This window comes from Lepidochelys olivacea (genome assembly GCF_965140295.1).
Source record: "Lepidochelys olivacea isolate rLepOli2 genome assembly, chromosome: 1".
Lineage (NCBI taxonomy): Eukaryota > Metazoa > Chordata > Testudines > Cheloniidae > Lepidochelys > Lepidochelys olivacea.
In genome coordinates, this window is record NC_140411.1 from 13,140,535 (window position 1) to 13,164,183 (window position 23,649).

Below are 23,649 nucleotides of genomic sequence, written 5' to 3' on the forward strand. Positions count from 1 at the left end.
CACAATGGGTACATTTGATTTCATTAAAATAAGCTCCTGAACAGGGCAGTGGAAACATCTTCCAAGCAATAAACATATCAATAAGACCATATTAAGAGTTGCCTTTGAAGGCTACCAGGAGCCAATTAAGGGATGCTATGGCTTCACAAAGACGGCTTTGAAATGGATTGGATAGTTTTAGCTGGACACTGGCTCAGCTCATTTGCGCCATCAGCTCTTCAAGTTCCGGTCGAGCCTTTAATCGAACCTTGAAGTCTGCCTCTGTATGCTGTGGGGAGGAGAAATGGAGGAAATAGGAATAAGTCTTGATTATGTTCCAAGGTAATAGCAAGACAATTATCTCCTGATATCGGCCGTGCCAATGTTCTGTACTATACCAAGGGCTTGGTGGTAAGTAAGTGTTCACAGTTCTACTGAGCCAAGCAGTGCTGGAACATTTTCATAGGAACGGCCATACTAGGTCAGACCAAAGGTCCATCTAGCCCAGTATTCTATCTTCCGACAGTGGCCAATGCCAGGTGCCCCAGAGGGAATCAACAGAACAAGTGATCAGTCCCCTGTCACCCATTCCCTGCTTCTGGCAAACAGAGGCTAGGGACACCATCCCTGCCCCTCCTGGCTAATAGCCATTGATGGACCTAGCCTCCATGAAAACAGAGCTTGACATGTGGCACTATCATAACTCAGGAACTCAGTATGTTTTAATCTCTAAAATAATATTTTGAACTTGGGCTGTCAAGCGATTAAAAAAATTAATTGCACGATTAATTGTACTGTTAAAAATAATAGAATGCTATTTAAATATTTGGATGTTTTCTACATTTTCAAATAAATATATTTCAATTACAACACAGCATATAAAGTGTACAGTGTTCACTTTATATGTTTATTACAAATATTTGCACTGTAAAAGCAAAAGAAATAGTATTTTTCAGTTCACCTCACACAAATACTGTAGTGCAATCTCTTTATCATGAAAGCGCAACTTATAAATGTAGAATTATGTACAAAAATATCTGCACTCAAAACCAAAACAAGGTAAAACTTTAGAGCCTACAAGTCCACTCAGTCCTACTTCAGCCAATTGCTCAAACAAGTTTATATTTACGGGAGATAATGCTGCCCGCTTCTTGTTTACAATGTCACCTGAAAGTGAAAACAGGCATTCGCATGGCACTGTTGTAGCTGGGGTCACAAGATATTTACATGCCAGATGCGCTAAAGATTCATAAGTCCCTTCATGCGTCAACCACCATTCCAGAGGACATGCGTCCATGCTGACAACGGGTTCTGCTCAACAACGATCCAAAGCAGTGCGGACCCACAACTGAGTGGACTTGTAGGCTCTAAAGTTTTACATTGTTTTGTTTTTGTGTTGCAGTTATGTAACAAAAAATAAATCTACATTTGTAAATTGCACTTTCACGATAAAGAGTTTGCACTACAGTATTTGTATAAGGTGAATTAAAATATACTATTTCTTTTGTTTATCACTTTTACAGAGCAAATATTTGTAATCAAAACAATATAAAGTGAGCACTATACACTTTGTATTCTGTGTTGTAATTGAAATCACTATATTTGAAAATATAGAAAAACATCCAAAAATATTTAATGAATTTTAATTGGTATTCTATATTTTAGCAGTGCGATTAAAACTGATTAATCATGATTAATTTTTTTAATTGTGATTAACTTTGAGTTAATCACATGAGTTAAGGGTGTTTAATCGACAGTTCTATTTTGAACTAATCTGTAGTATCTTTCATCCAAGGATTCCAAAGCACTTTACATCCATTAACAAATCAAGCATTACATCACTCCTCTAAGGCAGGCTCAGAATCAGTGTTTTACAGATGGGGATATGAAGTCAGAGAGAGGTTAAGAGACTCACCCAAGGACATAGTGAATCAGTGGCAGAGCCAGGAATAGAATTCAAGGGCTCTAATTCTCAGTACCTTGCCCTGAACCACACACTCTTCAAAATCCATTGCATAGTTGGGTATCAGTATTTGTTTGTGCAGCGAGTGACTCATACAGAACTGTGAGGGGAAGTCTTTCCGAGAGCCAAGAATTTATTTCTTCTACAAAATGTGTTATAAAAGGAATCTTAACAGGGACTTAACTGAAGCTGGTGACTGACTGTCTGATTCTCCGCCCCCTTAAGATGGTCTAAATCAGGAGTAACTCCACTGAAGTCAATAGAGTCGCATGGGTGTAAGTGAAGAGAATCAGCACATGAGTGCAGAAGTCTTGACTCAGTGAATAAGCAATACAGACACATACATAAACCCTAAATAGCACACACAGACTGGGGTAGCTTACACACTGCACTGTGAAATGTATCCCTTCCCTAGGTTTCCACAGCAACTACCTGTAGCTGTCCTGCTTGGTGAGTTACCTTCTGAGGTTTACAGATCATGAGCTAATGTGGATGCATAAATTAAGAGTAAACAAAACTGGACAAACCATTAAACATATGGAGATGGTTAAGTGCAGCTATCAATGCAAATTGTAGAAGTTCATTTTCAGAGACAGATACAGTTTATTTTATTGGAAGGAGGGGGAAATGGAAGATCTACCTATCTTAGGGCCTGATCCAAAGCTCACCAAAGCCCTTTGATTCAGTCCTTTACTTATTACTATTATTATTATTATTATCCCATCCTCTTAGCATCTACGCACTATTGTAGAGCTGCCATCTCTCCAGAACTTCACAAGACCATCCGGAGCTCCACATCCCTCTTCTGGGTTACCAAAGGCTAATGTAGTCCACGGATGCAGAAAGCATCACTGACATTGCATATTTTTTGGTCCACAAAAACTACCTTGAGGAAACAGGGCCCCCCAGAGCTGATTTGCTTTTGTAATACAAGGACATACAATGTATAGAGGCTTGAGGGCTTAAATTTTCCTCACCCCACCCCGGTGCAGCAAAGTTTCTCTCTACCCAGAGCCCAGCCAAGGAGTGTGAACTCTGGCTCGCCTCAGTGCTCTGGTGAAACAGAATATAAGAATGAGCTTCTGCAGAAAGCAAACAAACCCTCTTCCCAGGAGGAAGTGTGATCTAATAGTTACAGGAGGGCGCTTGGCTTCTGGGTTCCATTCCTAGTCTACCACCGACTCAACTCATTAATCTTGCATAAGTCAATTATCAATCTGTTTCTTCACCTGTAAAAGAGGGACGGTATTTCCCTGCTCCATAAAGGACTTTGTGATCCTTGGATGAAAGGTGCAGTATAAGCACTGCGTAGTACTGAAAGGAAAGTATCCTACTCTGAACCCTGGAGATTTTCTCCAGGTGCAAAGCCATTTACAATCCACGCTCCTCATGGGTGGTAATGGGAGTTGGTTGGAAAGGTGTTGGTGGCAGGGAAGGCATGTCACAGGATACAGAAGTCCAAATGCTATCCAGGGCATTGGTCAACGAGCAGAGGAGACAGTGTCACGTAGGCCAACTGACCAAGTGGGGGTCTTAGTCTGAGGCGCGTTGGGCACCCACACATCAATGGGAGAGGCGGGTCTTCTCAGGATCAAGACCTTGTTCTGTGCTGTTGTGAGGCAGATTTCACCACATATATAGTAAACACTTTCTAAATGTGAACACGTCAGTAAACTTAAAGGTACCTCTTTCACCGACAGATGGACCCCTTCGGGCTGGTTACTCTGAATAACCTCCAAGAGTACAGGAGCAAACGTTGAACTCAAACCACTGATCTAAAAGAAGAAAGGAAATGCTGCACGAGAAAAGCCAAACACCGAGTGGACCTGTTACATTAATGGCACAGCAAAGGAGTCGATTTCAATGCAAGCCCAAGGTGGAGCCCAAACAAGACCCTTGCAGTCCAATCACTCCAGGCCAATGTACGTAACTTTAGTTTGCAGGTCATCTTCCATGCACACTGTAAACCAACATGTCCAGTTTTGACATGAACCACCCCACATTCCTGCCCACAGTATCCCCACCCTCTGTGCGAGAACCTCCACTGCAGCTGCTGCTGTCTGGAGCATGCATTTTGTATCTCTCCAGCTCACTGTTTTCCTGACTCAGTTGAAAATACATCTCCTGGCCCTTTCCTATACCACTTAACTTCTTTAACTCTGCTACTGAGAAGCAGAAAGACTGACATACAGATGTATGCGTTGGCGTGTGCACGCACTGTAGGTACAGAGACACATTCATGCACAGCATAGTTTTTTTTAATTCAGGTTAAATTGTTGCTAATGTCTGGATCCCTACCACAGAACCTGCCATGGAAAACTTGGGACATCAGTGTCAACTCTGAAAGTTCTCAGCATCAGCTCTGTGCCGTGGAAAACTTCTACCTTTTAAAGCTTCGAAAGTTTAACCCAGAAAAGGTTTAAGCACAAGTCTGAGTGTATGTAGCTATAAGATGAGGGGGAAAGCATCACTGAGGAAACAGATTCTAGTTTAAAAACTGCTAAGGGTCAATATAACCAGTGAGCTTAAAAAAATTATTACAAATCACTTCACGGTGATAGCAGCCAGTAAAGAAGCGTTTGGACAAATATCTCGTTATGACTTTTCCATCCGTACTGTCGACCATTTAGTGTAAAAGAGATAGTACCTCTAAAAGTTAGAGATGAGAGACAAGCCTTCTGGGCTCTCCACTCTGCAAGCGGCTCACTGTGTGACTTTTAGTTAATTAATTTCTTCGTGCCTCAGTTTCCACATACAAGTGGTTAGAGAGTTAGTTCGGTGCTTTGAGATCTTCAGATGTAAAGTGCTATGCAAGAGCAGAGCTTCATTATAGGCAAACAAAATTTCATACCTGTACAACTCGCTGGTGGGTTGTAAGAACAGCATCTAGGTACAGCCTGGACCCTTGCTCCTGCATGACCATTACCTCCGTGGTTTTAGTGGGCATCGCATAGCTGTAGAAACAACAATTCAGCTATCAGCAATCGGGGAAATGTTGACAGCCCTTGGCAGGAATGAGTGAACTTTCAGCAGAAGAGAACATGGGATGAGATGAAGCATTCATGAGAAATTAACTATGCAAACAAGGAAGACTGCATTAGGGGCTGACACAAGCAGGGCTGTATAATCACTTGTGTGACAGGACAGAGATAAGTCCACAGCATTCCTGCTGCCCAGAAGCTCTTTTGGGCACAAATGCTAACACAAGAGGAGATAACTTTATTCAATGCCTTTGTTGCTGAAAGAGAGATTTAAAGCAAACATCTAGTACATAGTTACTGCGAATGAAAATTAAACCAGGTACATTAACTGACTTGTGTCTTTCACAATGGTTATTAAGAAGAGTAAGAAATGGCTGGTGTAACTTGCCAGTTAGAAAGACTTTATTTTCACCAAAATGGGCCTAGTATGTACAAAGGAGAGATACTTGGCCAAATTCTGTTCACATTTACATCAGTGTAAATCTACAGATTTCAGTGGTGTTACTCTGGATTTACAATGGTGCAAATGAGAACAGAATTTGGCCCACCGTGCGAACCGCTTGTACTGCAATTCAATTAGCGAGGAGGGATGATCTGGTGGTTAAAGGCACTGGACTCTCACTCAGGAGGTCTGGGTTCAATGGTCATGTCAGCCACAGACTTCCTGGGTGACCCTGACCAAATCATTTAATATCTCTGGCCTCACTCAAAGGTTGCTAATACTTCTTTTCTCCCCTACTTTGTCTGTACTATATGTACAGCCCCTAGCACAATGGGGTCTTGCCCTCAGTTGAGGCATGCAGGCATTACTGTAATACAAGTAACAATTTATGTAATAACCACAGCCTAGGGTATGAAGCAGTCATCTTCGTTGTGGGCTCTTCCTGTAACTATTCATAGGCGCCGAGCAGAAGGCATATTAATTTCCAAGCATCTGTGGGTCTTGTTCTTAAATGTTTAACAGGGGGTTGGAGGACTCGAGGGATTGGTGATCCATAGAGTTTGCGGGCAGACGGGACCATAAGATCATCTAGTCTGATCTCAGTGGGATATCCAAATGGGATCCAAGAGCCTTTTAATTTAAGTCTCTGCCATTTGACAGCTGTTCACTGAATTATATGACATTTGTGAGTGGTCCCAGTTTGTCTAGAGCATCCACATTGCAGAAAGAGACCATCACAACTGGTCTACGCATGCAGGACTTTCAACTCCACGGCTGTTGATACAGCACCTCATACAAGAGTAGGGGTTCTCAAACTGGGGGTTGGGACCCCTCCAGGGGTCACGAGGTTATTACATGGGGGGTCATGAGCTATTAGCCCCCATCCCAGATCTCACTTTTCTTCCAGCATTTATAATGGTGTTAAATATATTAAAAAGTGTTTTTAATTTATAAGGGGGTATTGCACTGAGACACTTGCTACATGAAAGGGGTCACTGGTACAAAAGTTTGAGAACCACTGTACAAGAGTCTAAAAAAGTCAATTCACCTTCTTTACATTTTTAAATAGGGTTTAAACAGTGAGCATTACGCACCATGCATACATTAAACAGCATTCGGGCACAGATTCCCATATGTGCTAACATCCTTTCACAGTAGTTATGACAGGTCCCTTGGACAACATCATGAAGACCCCAAAGGAATCAGCACTTATCACAGGGGATGGTCATGGCTGCACACTTTTACAGATAAGCTTTGTGCATAACCCTCACTGAAGTGAAACAGATGGCATGGTTTCGTCCCACAATTATTGCTCTGCAAAGACACTGCAGGAGTCGCACGCCCTGCCACATAATCCACAGAAGCATTCAGAACAGCACAGTTCGATTCTCAGATCTAACATTGGAACCACGGTTATAAGAGATCCCCCCACGCTATCTCGAGGAGAGCACCACGACTCTAACCTAGAAGAGAGGGGTGGGGTTAGTATGGATCTGACAAGAAAATACATTCAAAGAACATTTCCTTAATGAAACCCTCTCTGTAGATGCCCACTGTAGGACAGCAGGGAAATGGTTAATGTTGACATGTTAAATGTCATCATTAGCATCTAGAGTTAATATCGTATCGAGATGAACAGGAATAATTCACACATCATAGAGCTGTTGTTACAGGTGATCTGCAGACTCAGGCAGACAATGGTGCAGCAGGTCAGATCCTTCACATCTCCCATGTGAAACAAAGTGAAAGCGTAAATCCTGGCAACAATATTGGGGTCCCTGGAGAAGAGCTAGTTCAATTCTCCCCCCCCCATCTAGTTCAATCTCGTCTCTGCTATTTATAAACTGAAAAAGTGCAGTCCAGCCCCTTCACGAAAGCTGCCTTGTGACAAGCCTTTCCATGTCTTTGGAAAGCAAATTAAAATACAATACTTTGAAGGGTCTCTTGTCCTATTTTTAGGGAAATTATAGCTGTGGTGGAACAAAGAATTTGTAGGACAAAGCCCACAAGTCACTGTTCTGCCTGATCCAAGCTCCATGGTGCTACTGTAATTATCAGAGCTTTTAGAGGAGAAAAAGATCAAGACAGAGTGGGTGAAAAGTGACCTTGTCTCTAAATGTGGGGCAGTGAGGAGAGATCCATCCACGCAACAGATGTACGGGAACAAAATCTGACTCAAATCAGCAGAAGCTCTGTCTGCATTACATGCCCCATTTCTTTTCTGAGACACAGACAAAAGTGAACTGTGTCAAGAGGAAAAGAATCCAGCGCAACTGACAGGGCATTTTAACACCTCACAACATGTGGAAAAGACACATGGAGTGCTAGGACTCTAATTAGATTTGTGGCACTTTTCATCTTCAAAGAACTCTACCCACGTCCAGCCATCCTCAAGACCTGTGAGGTAAGCAGGCATTAGTCAACACATTTTGCAGATGGAAAAGCTTGGGCAGAGAGGTGGCAAGTCCATGGAGTAGCCAGGATTAGAACTCAGAAATTCCCCTTTCCCATTCCTGTGCTCAGACCACAGGCTAATGCCCCTTTCTCCACCAACTCAAAACTGAGAGCTAAATTCTTCCCTGTGATCTGCACAGCCAGTCTATTGATACCCATCCTGTGGCTTTTCCTACTTGAACAGAGCTCTCAGTGAGGTCAGTCAAGAGCCCATGGAGACTGAAAGAACAGAATAAATTCAAGAGAATCATCATACAGATCAGAGAGGAAAATTCAGACACACACAAATGTCACAGGGGTGGGAAAACTACTGCCCGTCAGACATTTTAATCCTGCCCCTGAGCTCCCACCGGGGAGTGGGGTCTGGGGCTTGCCCTGTTCCGCACGTGCCGTGACTCTGCGTGGCTCCCAGAAGCAGCAGCATGTCCCCCCCTCCAGCTCCCATGTGTAGCGGCAGCCAGGGGGCTCCACACACTGCCCCAAGCGCCACCCCTGCAGCTCCCATTGGCCGGGAACCGCGGCCAATGGGAGCTGCAAGAGCAGCATCTGCAGATGGTGCAGTACGCAGAGGTAAGCGCTGCCCGGAGCCTGCACCCCTGACCTCCTCCCACGCCCCAACCCCCTGGCTCAGCCCTGATCCCTCTCCCGCCATCCGAACCCTTGGTCCCAGCCCGGAGCACCTTCCTGCACACCAAACTTCTCACCCCCAGCCCCACCCCAGAGCCTGCACCCCCAGCCAGAGCCTTCACCCCACTGCACCCCAACCCCCTGCCCCAGGGGGGAGCCCCCTCGTGCACCCTGAACTTATTTCTGGCCTCACCCCAGAGCCCACACCCCCAGCCAGAGTCCTCACTCCCTCCCACACCCCAACCCCAATTTCGTGAGCATTCATGGCCCGCCATATAATTTCCATATCCAGATGTGGCCCTCAGGCCAAAAAGTTTGCCCATCCCTGGTGTAACACCTTCACCTGCAAGGCTCTCATTTTTGTACTGTACCCCAGCAAAACCAAAGTACATATGGCATGTCATGTAAACACACAGAGATCACATGCAGGGGTGGCCTTTATACCTTTCGATCACTCTAATGGAGAATCGGTTGCAGAGTTTATGAACATATTGAGCAAAATGCTCCACCAGGCACATGTCGTACGCAGTCATCTGTATGTTCAGGTCTCCATATGCATGATCTGATCCAGCACTAATCTCCTTCATCCGTATCCTGTCCCTTTTCCTCTTTGAAAGCTATAAGAAAGTGAAATACCCTTCAGCATTCTTGGAAATGTCTAACTATACAAGATTCATGCCCAGTAGTGGTTAGAGCAGAGGACTGGTAGCCTGGAGTCTATACCCACCTCTAACGCTGATTTGCTGAATAATCTTAGGCAAGTCAAGGCTTCTCTGTGTTCATTTTCCCAGTTGTAAAATTCAGGATAACACCTAATTTACAGAAGTGTTCTGAGACTTAATTGGGATGACAGGCCCTCTAGAAGCACCACACTTGCCTGGACAATGTATGCTTAGCATGAAAAACTACTTCTTCCAGAAGGAACTAAAGAGTTGGAACAAACTGCTCCTATTTCAGCCTCTGCCTTCGAGGCACCTGTCTAGACGAATTATTGTTTCATTTATCCAGAAATGTCTTTTCCAAATTCCAGGTAAAGGAAAAAGTTCAAAATGGACCAAGACTTTACTCACTAATATTCAGCAATGGCTTGTGATTGGTTTGGTTAAGTTCAACATAATTAATAGTTTCCATTAGCCGAACCAATTAGAGACTTAAATAAGGAAGTAATGAACGCAAGAAAATATTTGTGCAGTGCTTTGAATAGGATATTTCTCATTGTACAACAATCTCTGCTGGGAGAGGCAGCAGGAAAGCAGCATAATCTTCACTTGGATACTCAGAAGCCCACAGAATTAGCAGCACCAACATTTTAATTAGTCTGTAAATGTATCCGAATTGATTGAAAGTCAACACCGTCAGAGCACTGAAATGCCTACCTCCAGCGGAAGCAGGTGTCTGAACCTCCCAATGCCATGGGTAGGCTGGGACCTGTAGTGTCTGTTGCAGCTCAGCAACGTGCTGCCTTTAAAGAGGAAGACAGAACACATACATTTCAAGTTAAAGGTCAGACAACTCCTCTCCTGATAAAGCAGTAACAGTATGGAAGCTAGGAGATCTCCAGGAATCTACTGAGGAGAGGTGGGGCTGGCAGGGGCAGAAACCTGGAAGAAGAGTCTTTCTGTCTGTAATGAGGTGTTTTAGAGCAGTGGTTCTCAACCTTTCCAGACTACTGTACCCCTTTCAGGAGTCTGATTTGTCTTGCGTACCCCAAGTTTCACCTCATTTAAAAACTACGTGCTTACAAAATCAGACCTAAAGACACAAAAGTGTCACAGCCACACTGTTACTGAACAATTGCTTACTCTCATTTTTATCATATAATTATAAAATAAATCAATTGGAATATAAATATTGTACTTACATTTCAGTGTATAGTATATAGAACAGTATAAACCAGTCATTGTATGAAATTTTAGTTTGCACTTGCTTTTTATGTAGCCTGTTGTAAACTAGGTAAATACCTAGATGAGTTGCTGTAAATGCAATATTGCTATTTATATTATAACAACAAATATATATTATATAAATAATATTTCAAGCGTATGCATACCCCTGGTTGAGAACCACTGCTTTAGAGTGGCCAGAGGTGGGCAAGATGCTTCACACAGAAGACATGTCCCTGCCCTAGTCTACACTGTAGGTTACTCAGGGTTAGTCATGTACCCAACACACCACAGTGGTTCAGTTAAGTATTGGGGGAGGAGTAAATATTTGTTGCACATAAGGAAGGTTGGGGGGCATGTCCCATTGTCTCTTGTCAAGTTCTCAGGTGAGATATAAATGAGGCAAGGGTAGTGACTTGGCAGACCACAATAGACTGGGAGAAAGGGAAGGGATCCCTAACAGGACATTCAAGGAGTTCAGCATGGAAAGGGCTGGAGCATGATGGTAGTGGTGAAACTGTGATGGATCCAGGTTCCCAGTTAACCTTAAATCCAGTCCTGCTTCAAATATTCATGTATCCAAAGAAAAGACAAGCCCTTGTTTGTTCTCATTACTCTGGGGCAAAGTGCTGTCCCTACAGCCTTAACTTTAATAAGGGCACCCCAGAGTCAGGCGATTTTTTAGACTGAAACACAATACCTTGAACAAGCAGGGTTCAAGAACACACTAGACCCTGTCTACACTTCAAGACCAAACTGTGTTTTAATCACGTCAGAGGACTGCTGTGTTGTAACAGAATCCACCAGCACAGTAGATACTGAAGTGTAGATGGAAACTTAAATTGGGTTTAAAACTGGTTCCACTAAGAGTTCCTGACCCAGTGTAGACAGGGAGTATTGGGCTAGACCAGAGGTCTCAAACACACGGCCCGCCAGCTCCCTGCGGAGCTTTGGGGGAGGTACCTGGAGGCGCAGCCAGGGCAACACACAGACCCCTGTGCCCCCCCAGGTCCCGGCCGCTTCCTGGAGCGGCGCAGGGGTAAGGCAAGCGGACAGGGAGGGAGCCTGCCCTGCCCCCGGTGCGTGCCGGGCTGGACCCGCCCCCCCCACCGAACCTCTCCTGCAGCCAAACCCCTTGCCCTGAGCCCCCTGCTGCACCCCGACCCCCTGCCCTGAGCTCCCTGACACACCCTGCCCCCCTTCTGCCCCCCCTGGGGACAGGGAGGGGGCGGAGTTGGGGTGGGGATTTTGGGGAAGAGGTTGGAATGGGGGCAGGGAATGGGTGGGAAGAGGCGGGGCAGGGCGGGGCCTCATGGAAGTGGTGGAGTGGGGGCGGGGCTGGGGTGGTCAGTGGTGCAGCCTTCGGGCTGATGTACTAGTCCTCATGTGGCCCTCGTGGTCATTTGAGTTTGAGACCCCTGGGCTAGATTCACAAAAGGACTTAGGGGACTGACTGTCACGTTAGGCACCTAAATCTCAGAATGAGGCCCCACTGGGATTCACAAAAAAACCTTCAGCTACTGACAAACACTGTGGGGTAAATTCACCCGGCACCTACGTTTTTGCAGTAAAAGTTCTGTGGGCATCTACAGTTCAGCTTCTGAGCATGTGCACTGCAGCCCCACTCCAGGCATCCAGAAACCTAAGCCCCAAAGCGATGCACAATCTGGAGGAAGGACCGGTGTTCCTCCCCCTAATTACTCGCCCGTGGGACCCAATCAGGTAATGTCCAGAGCTTACCTACTGGATCAGGTGCCTGTAGGCAAGCTTACATCAAATGGCTGCCGGGGGAAGGCAGGAAAGGGGAGAACAGGAGGAAGAAGATTCCTTCATAACTTTTAGTCCAGTGGTTAGGACACTCGCCTGGGATGTAGGAGACCCCCCATTCAACTTCCCCCTCCACCTGATGAGGAAAAGGGATCTGAACAGGGATCTGCCACCTCTCAGGTGAGTCCCTTAGCCACTGGTCTATTGGATATTCTGATATAGGGCTCCCTCACCCTCTTTGTTTGAAGTTGTTCCTCTGGCAATAAATAATGAAAAAATTATTGGGACAGAGAGAGAGAGCAAGCACAAGCATGAGAATAACTTCCTAGCCTGGTGGCTGGAGCACTCACACTGGGAAGTGGGAGACACAGAGTCCAGTCCCCCTGCTCCAATAAAATTTTAAATTATTTACTCACAGTGAGACAGCTTCAACAGGAGAGCCCCATATCAGAACATCCCATAGCCCAATGGCGAGGGCACTCAGCTAAGTAGCAGATCCCTGTTCAAATCCCTTCTCATCAGGCAGAGGGCGGAATTGAACCAGGAGTCTCTCACATCCCAGGTGATAACCTAACCACTGGGCTAAAAGTTATGAGGGAGGTCCTCCTCCTCCTCTCCCCTCCTCCATCCAGCTTGTTCCAAAAATGGGGCAGACACCTAACCCAAAGAGAAGGTTTGCAGATAAGAATCTCAAGCAGGGGACGGTACCTCCCTGCAGTCTGGATTTAGGTTCAAGAAGAGGGGCAGGGCTTAGAACACACCGCTCTCCTTGGCATCTCCCATTGGCTATCTTAGGCGGAGAGCGACCTAGTGTGCTGGCTTCTGTGAATCCCACTCCAAGGCACCTTCCCCCACATTCATTGTACAAAAAGCTGAGATGCCACACTAAACTCTGTGAATCCCAGGGATTTTCTAGGCACCTAAAAGTTAAGTGTGGTGACACTACATTTCTTTGTGAATACAGCCCATAGTCTCTAGCACATGTTTCTCCACAACATAAAGTCAGTCTGACTAGGACTCTCTGCTTAGCAGAGTCCTAGGAATGGAACAAGAGGAGGATTTTCAGCCAGATCAAAGGTGTGACTGAATGCTGGCCCAGTGCCCACCTGAATTATTTATTATAACACCATCAATCAGCTCAAATTTGGTTTAAAGAATTAAACAGCAAGCTGACATGAGGGCTCAAGTGTGAATATTCGTTTCAGGTACAAGAAGGTTTTTAGTGTATTGTATTCAAAATCTACAGCGAGTTCTTACCTACAGCACAGGTGGGGCTCTCTCTGGCTGCTGTTACTCTAAAGGAAAAGCCAGGATGAAAGTTAAAAGCTATTGTTGTTTCATTTATAAAAGTACTATATAGATTTTCAGTCTCTAAATGGAAAGTCATTATTCTTGAGTGACAGGTATTACAGGCAGAGAGTGTGGAAAATGGATTATATCTTTACAGAACTGCAGCCCTCGTTCCTGCATTATCTGCGCACCTCACACCACCACTGTTGGGTAGGGTAGCATTATCCCCACAGGACAGATTAATTGGCACAGGACAGATTAAATGACTTGCCCAAGGTCACACGGACCTAGGGCAAGTCTGGGGTTGAGCTGGGAATCAACACCAGGTATCCCAAGTCACAATTCACTAGACCCAGAGTGTCAAACTCATATGAGGGAAAGAGAGCCAGATTCCATGTTTCATTATGTTGGGAGCTAGGGTGGGAATTCAGGATGGCATACTCTGCTTGATCCCCATTGGAGACTCCTCTGATGTCAGTGGGAGGAGCACACAAAGATAGAGGAGACATAGCTTTTACATAGTAACTAAAACATTTATCTATCCTTGTTTTCTTTCTCTGCAGCAACTCCCAATTCCCACCCCTCGAGGACTTCACTCCCACCCCTCCAATCTTTCCATCTGCTACAGTGATCCATTAATGCTGACATTACAACACCATCAGTGGGCTTTAGAGATGATACACTGATCAAATTAATAAGGAGTAGGTCACCCCGACTCATTTTTTCAGTTCTCTGCAAATTCAGACAGACATCATGACATTGGTTTACACCCCATCCACATTACATTTGGAAGATTATGGCTGCAGCCATGATGTCTAGAACTTTCATTTTAAAAACAAAGTTTAAATTCCGCACAGTATGAGTATGGCATGTGAGCCACAAATACATCATGCACACCTGATCTGGTCCATGGGTTTTGAGTTTTGACACCCATGCACTAGATCATTCTTCCTACACTGATGGTGCAAGGAACTATCTCTTCTACAGATCCTGCTATTCCATCAGCTTCCAGATGTCATATGAAACATTCCTTTCACTATATCTCAATGTTTTACCTTTCTCTGATATTATTTTTCAACTGTATAGTGATTTATTTTTTATATATGTACAAGTTTTCCAGGCCAGTTTGTAAAAGAGACAGGATTTTAAAATGTTATCTTGAATCTTACATTTACTCGGTCAGATTTCAGAATCCTTACCTGCTAAGAGCAAATGCCCGTTTTAGAAACATTTCCTTCCCCAGGCATAGAACCTACAACAAACCAACATTGTTAGAACACAAACAAACATGTAAGAAAAGCATGAAGATTTTCAAAGCAGTCAGTTGTTAGCTTATTCATCTTGGAATGCATCTTCCCTAACAAAATTCAATAAATTCATAATGTACCAATAAACTTCCCAACCAGTTGTCACATGCCTAAAGCAAAGCATCACTTCTCAGTACACTGCCACAACACAAAAGGGCACAGAATAACAGGAAGACAGATTACTGTAATTTCTCTTTCATACACTCGATCACTTGTACATGTGTATTCCAGTAACTTGATATTAAGGGACCCACTACTGACCAAATTCACCCCTGGTGTCACTCCACTGACTTCAACTTAAACTAACTATATTAATTACCTTCCCATTTACTCCAGCAGTATCTGGTTTGGTAAAGATACAATTCCTCTTCTCTGCGATAATATCTAGCGTCCACCCAAAATATCTGACACAATTTATGATAGGAGGAAAAATATCAAAAGACAGACAAGACAGACTAAAGTGCTCTAAATATCCATCAAGAGCTCAGTATTTAAGCCTCTTCTACACTAGACATTTTCGGAATATCTCCAAACGGCTCCTCTGGTTATAGCCACATTTGGAGTGGTAGCATAAACAAGGCACTAACTTTTACCATACCTTCTCTAGTGTAGGGGAAGACCACACGGTGGTAAGGCTGGTGACCAACTCACCCTACTGCTCACACTGTTTGCCATTGCTAACACTGGGGGATTTGCACTGGTTTTAGTGCACCACTTGGGATATTTCCATAGAATTGTCAATGACACATCTTCAGATCCCTCCATTTTACAGATGAAGAAACTGAGGCACAGAGAGAATAAGTGACTTCCTGAGGTCACACAGAACAGAACCAAGTTCTCCTGACTCCCACTATCCTGCTCTAAATACTGAACAATAGTGCTTTCTGATACAAAATGCACTATTGGAAACAATCTCCCACTGGCCTTTGAGGAAAGAAGGGGTGGCCAAAGCATGACCCACAGAGTTCAATAGTGCAGCCCACAGGTCGTTGCATGGTCTCTCCTGATGCAAGCAGAGGATTTGTAATTGGCACAGGAACATGAGACTTTCCATATGAAGGAGAAGGGTGACTATATTCAACTCCTTTTCATACTAAATAAGGCCTGGCCTACACCCAAAACTTAGGTTGACTTTACGGTGCTCAGGGGTGTGAAAATTTCACAGCCAAGAGACATAGTTAAGCCAATCTAAGCCCTGATATAGACACTGCTTTGTCAATGGAAATACTATACCGTCAACTTAGCTACCACCTCTTAGGGAGTTGGATTTATTACAGCAATGGAAAAACCTCTTCCATCACCATAACAAGTGCCTATGCTACTGTGCCGCACTAGCACTTATTGTGTAGACATCGGCTAAGAGTCTCCCATGTTAAGAAAGATTAATTCAGTCTGGAAGAGCTGCAGAGAAGGGCTACTAGGATGATCAGAGAAATGGAGAACCTACCTTATGAGAAAAAAGAAAAGGAGTACTTGTGGCACATTAGAGACTAACAAATTTATGAAAGTTTATGCTCAGATAAATTTGTTAGTCTCTAGGGTGCCACAAATACTCCTTTTCTTTTTGCGAATACAGACTAACACGGCTGCTACTCTGAAACCTACCTTATGAGAGGAGACTTAAGGAGTTTGTCTCATTTAGCCTAACCAAACAAAGGAGGAGAGAAGATATGATTGCTCTCTATAAATACATCACAAAGATAAACACCAGGGAAGGAGAGGAATTATTTAAGTTAAGTGCCAGTGTTGACAAAAGAACAATGGATTTTAACTGGCTCTCAATAAGTTTAGGCTTGAAATTAGGCAAAGGTTTCTAACCATCAGAGGAGTGAAAAATCTGGAACAGCCTTGCAAGGGAAGCAGCGGGGAAAAAAAACCCAACCGGCTTCAAGACTGAGCTTGATCAGTTTATGGAGGGGATGGTATGATGAGACTGCCTACCCTGGCATACGGCCCATCTGCAACTGCTATCAGCAAACACAAGTACTCCTTTTCTTTTTGCGAATACAGACTAACACGGCTGTTACTCTGAAACAGCTAGAGATGGGACACTGGAGTGGGAGGGCTCTGAGTCACGACAGAGAATTATTTCCCAGGTGTCTGGCCGGCAGGTTTCGTTCACATGCTCAGGGTCTAACTGACCGCACAACACTCGAGGCTGGGAAGGAATTTTCCTCCAGCTCAGCGTGGCGGAGACCCCGGGGGCGGGCTGGGGGCCCCCTCTGCGCTGTGGGGCACGGGGGCCCCCTCTGCGCTGTGGGGCACGGGCCACTGGCTAGACTGAATTTGAGCAAGTGGTGGGTTTTCCGCCCTTTGAATCATGATTTGAGGCTGTTTTAGTAACTCAGTCAGAGGCTGGGGGGTCTCCAGCGGGGGGGGGGGGTTCTGTGGAGGCAGACGAACACGGCTACCCCGCGGCTACAGGGCTGGGCTAGCGAGGCCCTGGGGGCTCCCAGGTGCAGGAGGCCGGACCAGGCGATCCCGGCGGACTCGCTGGCCGTTCCCCCGGGAGCGCCGCGCTTGGGCTCCCAATCACTTACCAGCAAACCCGGCAGCGGGGCGGCTCCTGGCGGAGTGGCCAGGACCGGGGCTAATGACCCCTCACGGCCCGCCGCCGCCGCCGATCCCTCCCCCGCCCCTGGGAAACGCCCGCCCCGGCGCCCTCCTGCCCCGCGCCAATACCTTCCCCAGCGCCGCGCGCATCCCCGCCCGCCGCCCGGCCGGAAGAGCGGGGGCGCGCCCGGCAGGCAAACGCGTCCCCCGCGCTCCCGGTCCGGCAGCGCGTGCATCCCCCTACGCTTCCTGAGTCTCACACCTGCAGTTCCGCAGCAACTCGGTTCCCCCGTCTCCGCCCCGGGCCGCAGGGAGGATACCGACCGCCAGGTGGCCTGAGCCGGGCAGGGCTTGGTCAGGCCAGCCTGGACCCCGGGCGGCTCTTGCTCTGGGCCGGAGGCTGGTTCCCTTGCAGGAGGCATGCAGGGAGGTGGTGTGCCACAGCAGCCTGCAGTGCCCGGGGTGCAGAGCCCTGCCTGCACCCCCCCCACCCCCCACGGGCCTGCACACAAGGACAGCCTGGGGCGGGACACGTCTGGCCCTAGACTCGCTGGGGAGAGGCGGGTATTTTAATGCCTCTGTGTTGGAGCGTGTCCAATTATTTCCTCTGCACAATATTAGGTGGAGGAAAAATTCCATCATTGAGGTATTAGCCGGGGGCTTCAGAGAAGCAGGAACAGGTTCAGGTCCCTGCTTTCCCTCCCTCCCCCGGCCCGACTTCCTGTGTGGAGGGGTGTTTTGAGGATAAATGCATTACCCATGGGGAAGTGCTCACATACTGAGGTGTCAGGGTCCACATGGCTACCTAAGACGGGGGGGGCAACCTGGGGCTCCGGAGCCACAAGCGGCTCTTTAGTAGTTAATATGCGGCTCCTTGTACAGGCACCGACTCCGGGGCTGGGAGCTACAAGCGCCAACTTTCCAATGTGCTGGGGGGTGCTCACGGCTCAACCCCTGGCTCTGCCACAGGCCCTGCCCCCATTCCACCCCTTCCCACTCCCTCCCCTAAGCCTGCCGTGCCCTCGCTCCTCCCCCTCCCCAAGCTTCCTGCACGCCACAAAACAGCTGATCAGGAGCTGTGGCAAGGTGCTGATCAGTAGGGCTGCTGGTGGTCGGGAGGTGCCGGGGCAGGGGGATCTGATGGGAGGCTGCTGACGTATTACTGTGGCTCTTTGGCAATGTACATTGGTAAATTCTGGCTCCTTCTCAGGTTCAGGTTGCCACCCCTGACCTAAGAGATGCATATATGTCCATGTTTCCCTATATCCATGTATCTATGTCTGCATGTGTCCACACTCATGTGCATGTGTTGTGTTGGCAAGTCCTTTAAACAACATGTGGGTTTTCTATATCCACTCATATATGTTCTGGTCTTTTAAGGTGTTATTAACATCTGTTTTGTTAATTTATTATTGTGATCATTAGAACTGCTGATGCAGCTCCCACAGTCCTTTATCATAATTATTATTTTTTGTCTCTCCCTCCCCTGCTTTTTGCAAGGTCGCCAGCAGCCAAGGAATAGTGCTAAGCTCAAGCATAAAAGTGCTAAATAAGCAGGATCAGTTGCGGAGGAAAACTGATTAAAATCATGCAATTCCTCTGCAGTCAGCCTTGCTTATAAAGCACATCATCAACTGTGTAGCATTTTCAATTTAATGTTTTTTCCCCCTGCAGCACTGGAACCCCTAATGCAACAGCCTTATCCTAGTCTAGTGCATAAGAACCAGAAAGTGACCTCTTGAATTTTGACAATCTTCTAATGTTGTTAATTGAAAGATGAACAGGGTATAGATGAGGTGATGTAACAAGTCCATCCAACTTCAATGGTTCTATGAATAATGTATTATATTAGTAACACATATAGAAGGAAATTAATACCAGCCCTGCCAAGTAGCTCACATTTGGTACATAGTAGATGGGAGGAAGCAGTAGACGTGATATATCTTGATTTTAATAAGGCTTTCGACATAGTCCCACATGACATCTCATAAGCAAACTGGGGAAGTGTGGGCTAGATTAAACTATTATAAGGTGGGTGTGACTTGCTTCCCCTGGGGTGCCACCTGGAACTGGGGTACCACTGAGCCCTCTGACCCACCAGCCTGGGCTCCCTCTCACACTGTGCTGCTGTGACAAGTTGCAAAGTCCTCCAAGCTTGCACTTTCACCAGCATTCACACAGGTATGGACACACCCAGCTGGCAGTCACATGCAGTCTCTCTAACCACCAACCTAGGATCTCAAAGCAGTACCGTTCTGCCCTGGTCAAACCTGCCCTAGTTTAACACCCGGTCTGCCTCTCCCACAATGTGAAGAGGGCCATGCACACTTGTAGTAATCAAGCTGAGATTTTCCCCAGACACCTTAGTCCAGTGTTTCTCAAACTTTTGTATTGGTGACCCCTTTCACACAGCAAACCTATGAGTGCGACCCCCCCACCCCGATAAGTTAAAAATACTTTTTTTGTATTTAACACTATTATAAATGCTGGAGGCAAAGCGGGGCTTGGGGGTGGAGGCTGACAGCTCACGGCCCCCATGTAATTATCTTGTGAGCCCCCTGAGGAGGCACGACCCCCAGTTTGAGAACCCCTGCCTTCTCAATGCACACTGGTTTGGATTAAAACATAAAATAAGTGTATTAACTACAAAAGGATAGATTTTAAATTATTATAAGTGATAGCAAACGGATCAAAGCAGATTACCTAGTAAATAAACAAAACACACAAGCTAAGCTTAATACACTAGATAGGTAGAATATGAATTAGCAAATTCTCACTCTGAGTGATAAACAGGCTGGCAGATTCTTAAGGCATAAACTACCTTTGCTTTGCAGCTTGGGTTTCCCAGGTTTTCATACACAGGCTAGCAATCCCTTAGCCTGGGACCATCATGTCCCCCAGTTCAGTCTTTATTCCTCAGGTGTTTCCAGGTGTGTTGTTGTAGAGAGAGTGAGGTACCATCATGATGTCATTTTCCCCCTTTTATATATTCTTCCCACTTGCTGGAAAGCTCTTTTACTGTGACCTGGGTCAGACAGTTCCCAGGGTGTAGTGCTATCTCTGAGAGGTTTCTATTATACACAGTTCCTGGAGTAATCCTTGTTCTTGTGTGCATTTCCTCAATAAGCCATTAACATTGTTTGGCCTTTTTATTGTTGTACCTGAAAGGCTGCTTGTGGGGGTTTTCACAACATGTTTCAGTAACACATACATAGCCAAATTTCATAACTTCACATACAGTGATAGCACATACAATCCAACAAGATATTAATGTCTTAACAGATCAAGACTTTTAGAATGATACTTCACAAAGCATACTTTATGCAAAACATATCCTAATTACATGACAGTGGTGAATATTGAGTTGCCAGGGTGTCACAGTGGGTCCAAAACTGGTTAAAAGATCATATTGAAAAAGTCGTTATCAATGGTCCACTGTCAACCTGGGAGACCATATCTAGTGGGGTCCTGCTGGGGTCTGTTCTGCATTCTGGCTATGCAGCAGTACTGCAGAAAAGATTTTGGGGGTTAGAGTGGATCATAAATTGCATATGAGCCACCAATGTGATGCAGCTGTGAAAAAGGCTAATGTTATGGGGTGTATTAACAAGAGTGTTATATGTAAGACATGGGAGGTAATTGTCCCACCGTAATCGGCCCTGGGGAGGTCTTATCTGGAGTACTGTGTCCAGTTCTGGCCCCCACACTTTAGGAAAGACGTGGCTAGATTGGAGAGAGTCCAGAGGAGAGCAACAAAAATTATCAAAGATTTAGAAAACCTGACCTATGAAAAAAGCATAAGCAACTGGATATCTTTAGTCTTGAGAAAAGAGGATTGAGAGGGGACCTGATAGTTTTCAAATATGTTAAGGGTTGTTATGAAGAGGATGCTAACCAATTGTTCTCCATGTCCACTGAAGGTAGGAGAAGTAGTAATGGGCTCAATCTGCAACAAGGGAGATTTGACTTAGATATTAGAAAAAACTTTCTAAACTATAAGGGTAGCTAAGCACTGGAACAGACTTCCAAAGGAGGTTGTAGAAACCCCGTCATTGGAGGTTTTTAAGAACAAGCTGGACAAACACCTGTCAGGGATTGTCTAAGTTTGTCTGGTCCTGCCTCAGCACAGGGAGGTGGACTAGATGACCCCTCAAGACCCTTCCAGTCCTACATTCTATAATTTCTTCAAAAACTATACATCACTTGCATGCTAAGAAGAAGAACTTGCACATCTATATGTAACAGCACTATTGGGTGACTACTGCGTTAACAATACTTTGTATACCCCGGTTATCTGAGGATATCAAAGCCCTTTACAGGCATTCATGAATTAGCCCTCCCAGCCCCCATGAGGTATGTAAGTAATGAAACTCCCACTTTACGGGTAAGGAAACTGAAGCACCAAGGGTCTGATTCTATCCTTGCATTGTCATTTACATGGTCCAAGGGGAATGCAATATGGCTGCAAAATGTTACCATTTTGAGCTACAAGCATTCTACACCCACTTTGCCCAGAGGTAAATGACTATGCAGGGTGTTAAGGCAGTGGACAGTCAGGCTATTCACACAGAAAGTTGGCTTGGGCATAGAACCCCAATCTTGCACCTGATTCTGGTATAAATCAGGAGTTACTCCACTGAGAGCAATGGATTTATACCAGTGTGATATAAGTGAGAGGAGAATCAGACCCTTTTATCTACCTGTATCTATAACCTATTATCTAGATCTGTAACCCTAATCTATAAACACACTAAGAACCCCCGCAGTTGCTTCCCCCTCCTTCCTTTCCTCCCTATGACGGGAGGAGTGTTATGGGCCACTTCACTCTGAATGGTCCCTTGAAATGTGTGTTAACTACTTATGCTAGACAATCTGTTCCACCTTGTATTTAGCTGTGACACTCAGAGGGCAGGTCTATACTTGAAATGCTGCATTGGCACAGGTGCGTCACTGTAGCGCTTAGTGAAGATGCTCCTAAGCTGATGGGAGAACCCGTCGACATAGTGCTGTCCACCGAAGGAGTTGGGTCGGTAAAACCAAACAGAGGTTGGTCCACTAAAAGATATTACCTCACCCACTTTGTCTCTCTATCTACCTACCTATCAGTCTTAGTCTTTCTAAGGGGCCTGCTACCTGTATCTTGCCACAGCCTCAAGTCAATCCATCCTCTCTTTTCAGATGATTAACCTGTCTCTTGTTAGGAGAAAGTCATCAGCAACAGCATCTGGAGCTCGTGGCTATTCTGAGCCAGCACTTTATAGTAATTATTTTTCCCAAGTAACTTTACCAGCCTTGGGCACTTGCTGTCATATTTAATGGGATTTCTCTTTGTTCCCTAGGGAGAGTGGGGTCACCTGCAGACTATCTCGGTCTCCTGGCCGTGTGTGGATGCTCCCACCTATGGCTGGACTAGATTGTCACACCACCAACCACTGTAAGTTATGAAACAGCCATCATGTGTACATGGTCATAGAGAACAGCAGTATGGTGCAGGGATAGGGCACTGGACTGGAGGTCAGGGGCCCAACCAGTTCTGCTGCTGACCTGCAGTGTGATAGTGGACAAGTCACTTCGCTTCCTGATACCCCCCACCCTTGGTCTGTCTTGTCTATTTAGATTCATCTCTTCAGGGCAGGGACTGCCTCTCGTGGTCTTTGTACAATACCCAGCCCCATGGGATCCTGATCTCTGTCAGAGCCTACTGAGTGTAGACACTACAGTAATACAACTAAGTAATAGTAACATGCCCCACTGAGTTCAGCTTTCTTTATGCTCTCCAATGAAAAGCAGGGTCCGGGGACATTGGCTAGCCTTGTGAACATCTGGATTGGGTTCATGAGGTTCTAGAGAGTGGCTGAGATGGATATGCCTCCTCCCCTCGTTCAGGAATTGAGGGAGGAATTGATCTGCAGATAGCTTTGTCCTCACTGAGCCTCAAGATTTGGTAGAAAGCTTGCAAAACAGTTACTCCCCCATGGCATGAATGTGTGGGTGCCTTTTCCTGCCGCTGGAATGAACTGACTGTAGTCAGAAGGGCTACCAACATCTGGATTTCTCTTCTTCATTATCAGATTAATTGATTTGTATAGGTACTTTTAAAAAACTTTGTTCTCCACTGTGCTGGTCTGGCCTTGGATATAAGCAGCCACCGGGAACACTGTGGTCCTGGCCTAATTCAGGAACTCACCACCAGGCCCCATTTCTCCTATCCAACAGCAGATTTTGAGAGGTAAGAAACTTGTGGTCCAATCCCTTTTACTGGGACCAAAGGGGGAGAGAAAGTTTATCACTCACAGTCCCATACTCTAACCACTAGGTATATTCTAAAGAGGAGAACATTGTCTAATGGTTACAGCCCAGGACTGGGAAGCTGAGGAGCTGGGTTTCATTCCTGGCTCTGCCA

General features: G+C 45.7%; 1 protein-coding gene across 1 annotated transcript; it reads right to left on the bottom strand.

The window, feature by feature from the left end:
* Positions 1-17,411, bottom strand: MRPL48 (mitochondrial ribosomal protein L48). Its single transcript, XM_084621225.1, is given in 9 exon segments — positions 1-268; positions 3,628-3,717; positions 4,794-4,896; positions 8,891-9,063; positions 9,823-9,908; positions 13,354-13,391; positions 14,586-14,638; positions 17,234-17,369; positions 17,371-17,411. Coding segments are annotated over 9 exon segments (780 nt in total). The 5' UTR covers positions 17,397-17,411; the 3' UTR covers positions 1-193.
* Between the last annotated feature and the right edge of the window lie 6,238 nt (positions 17,412-23,649).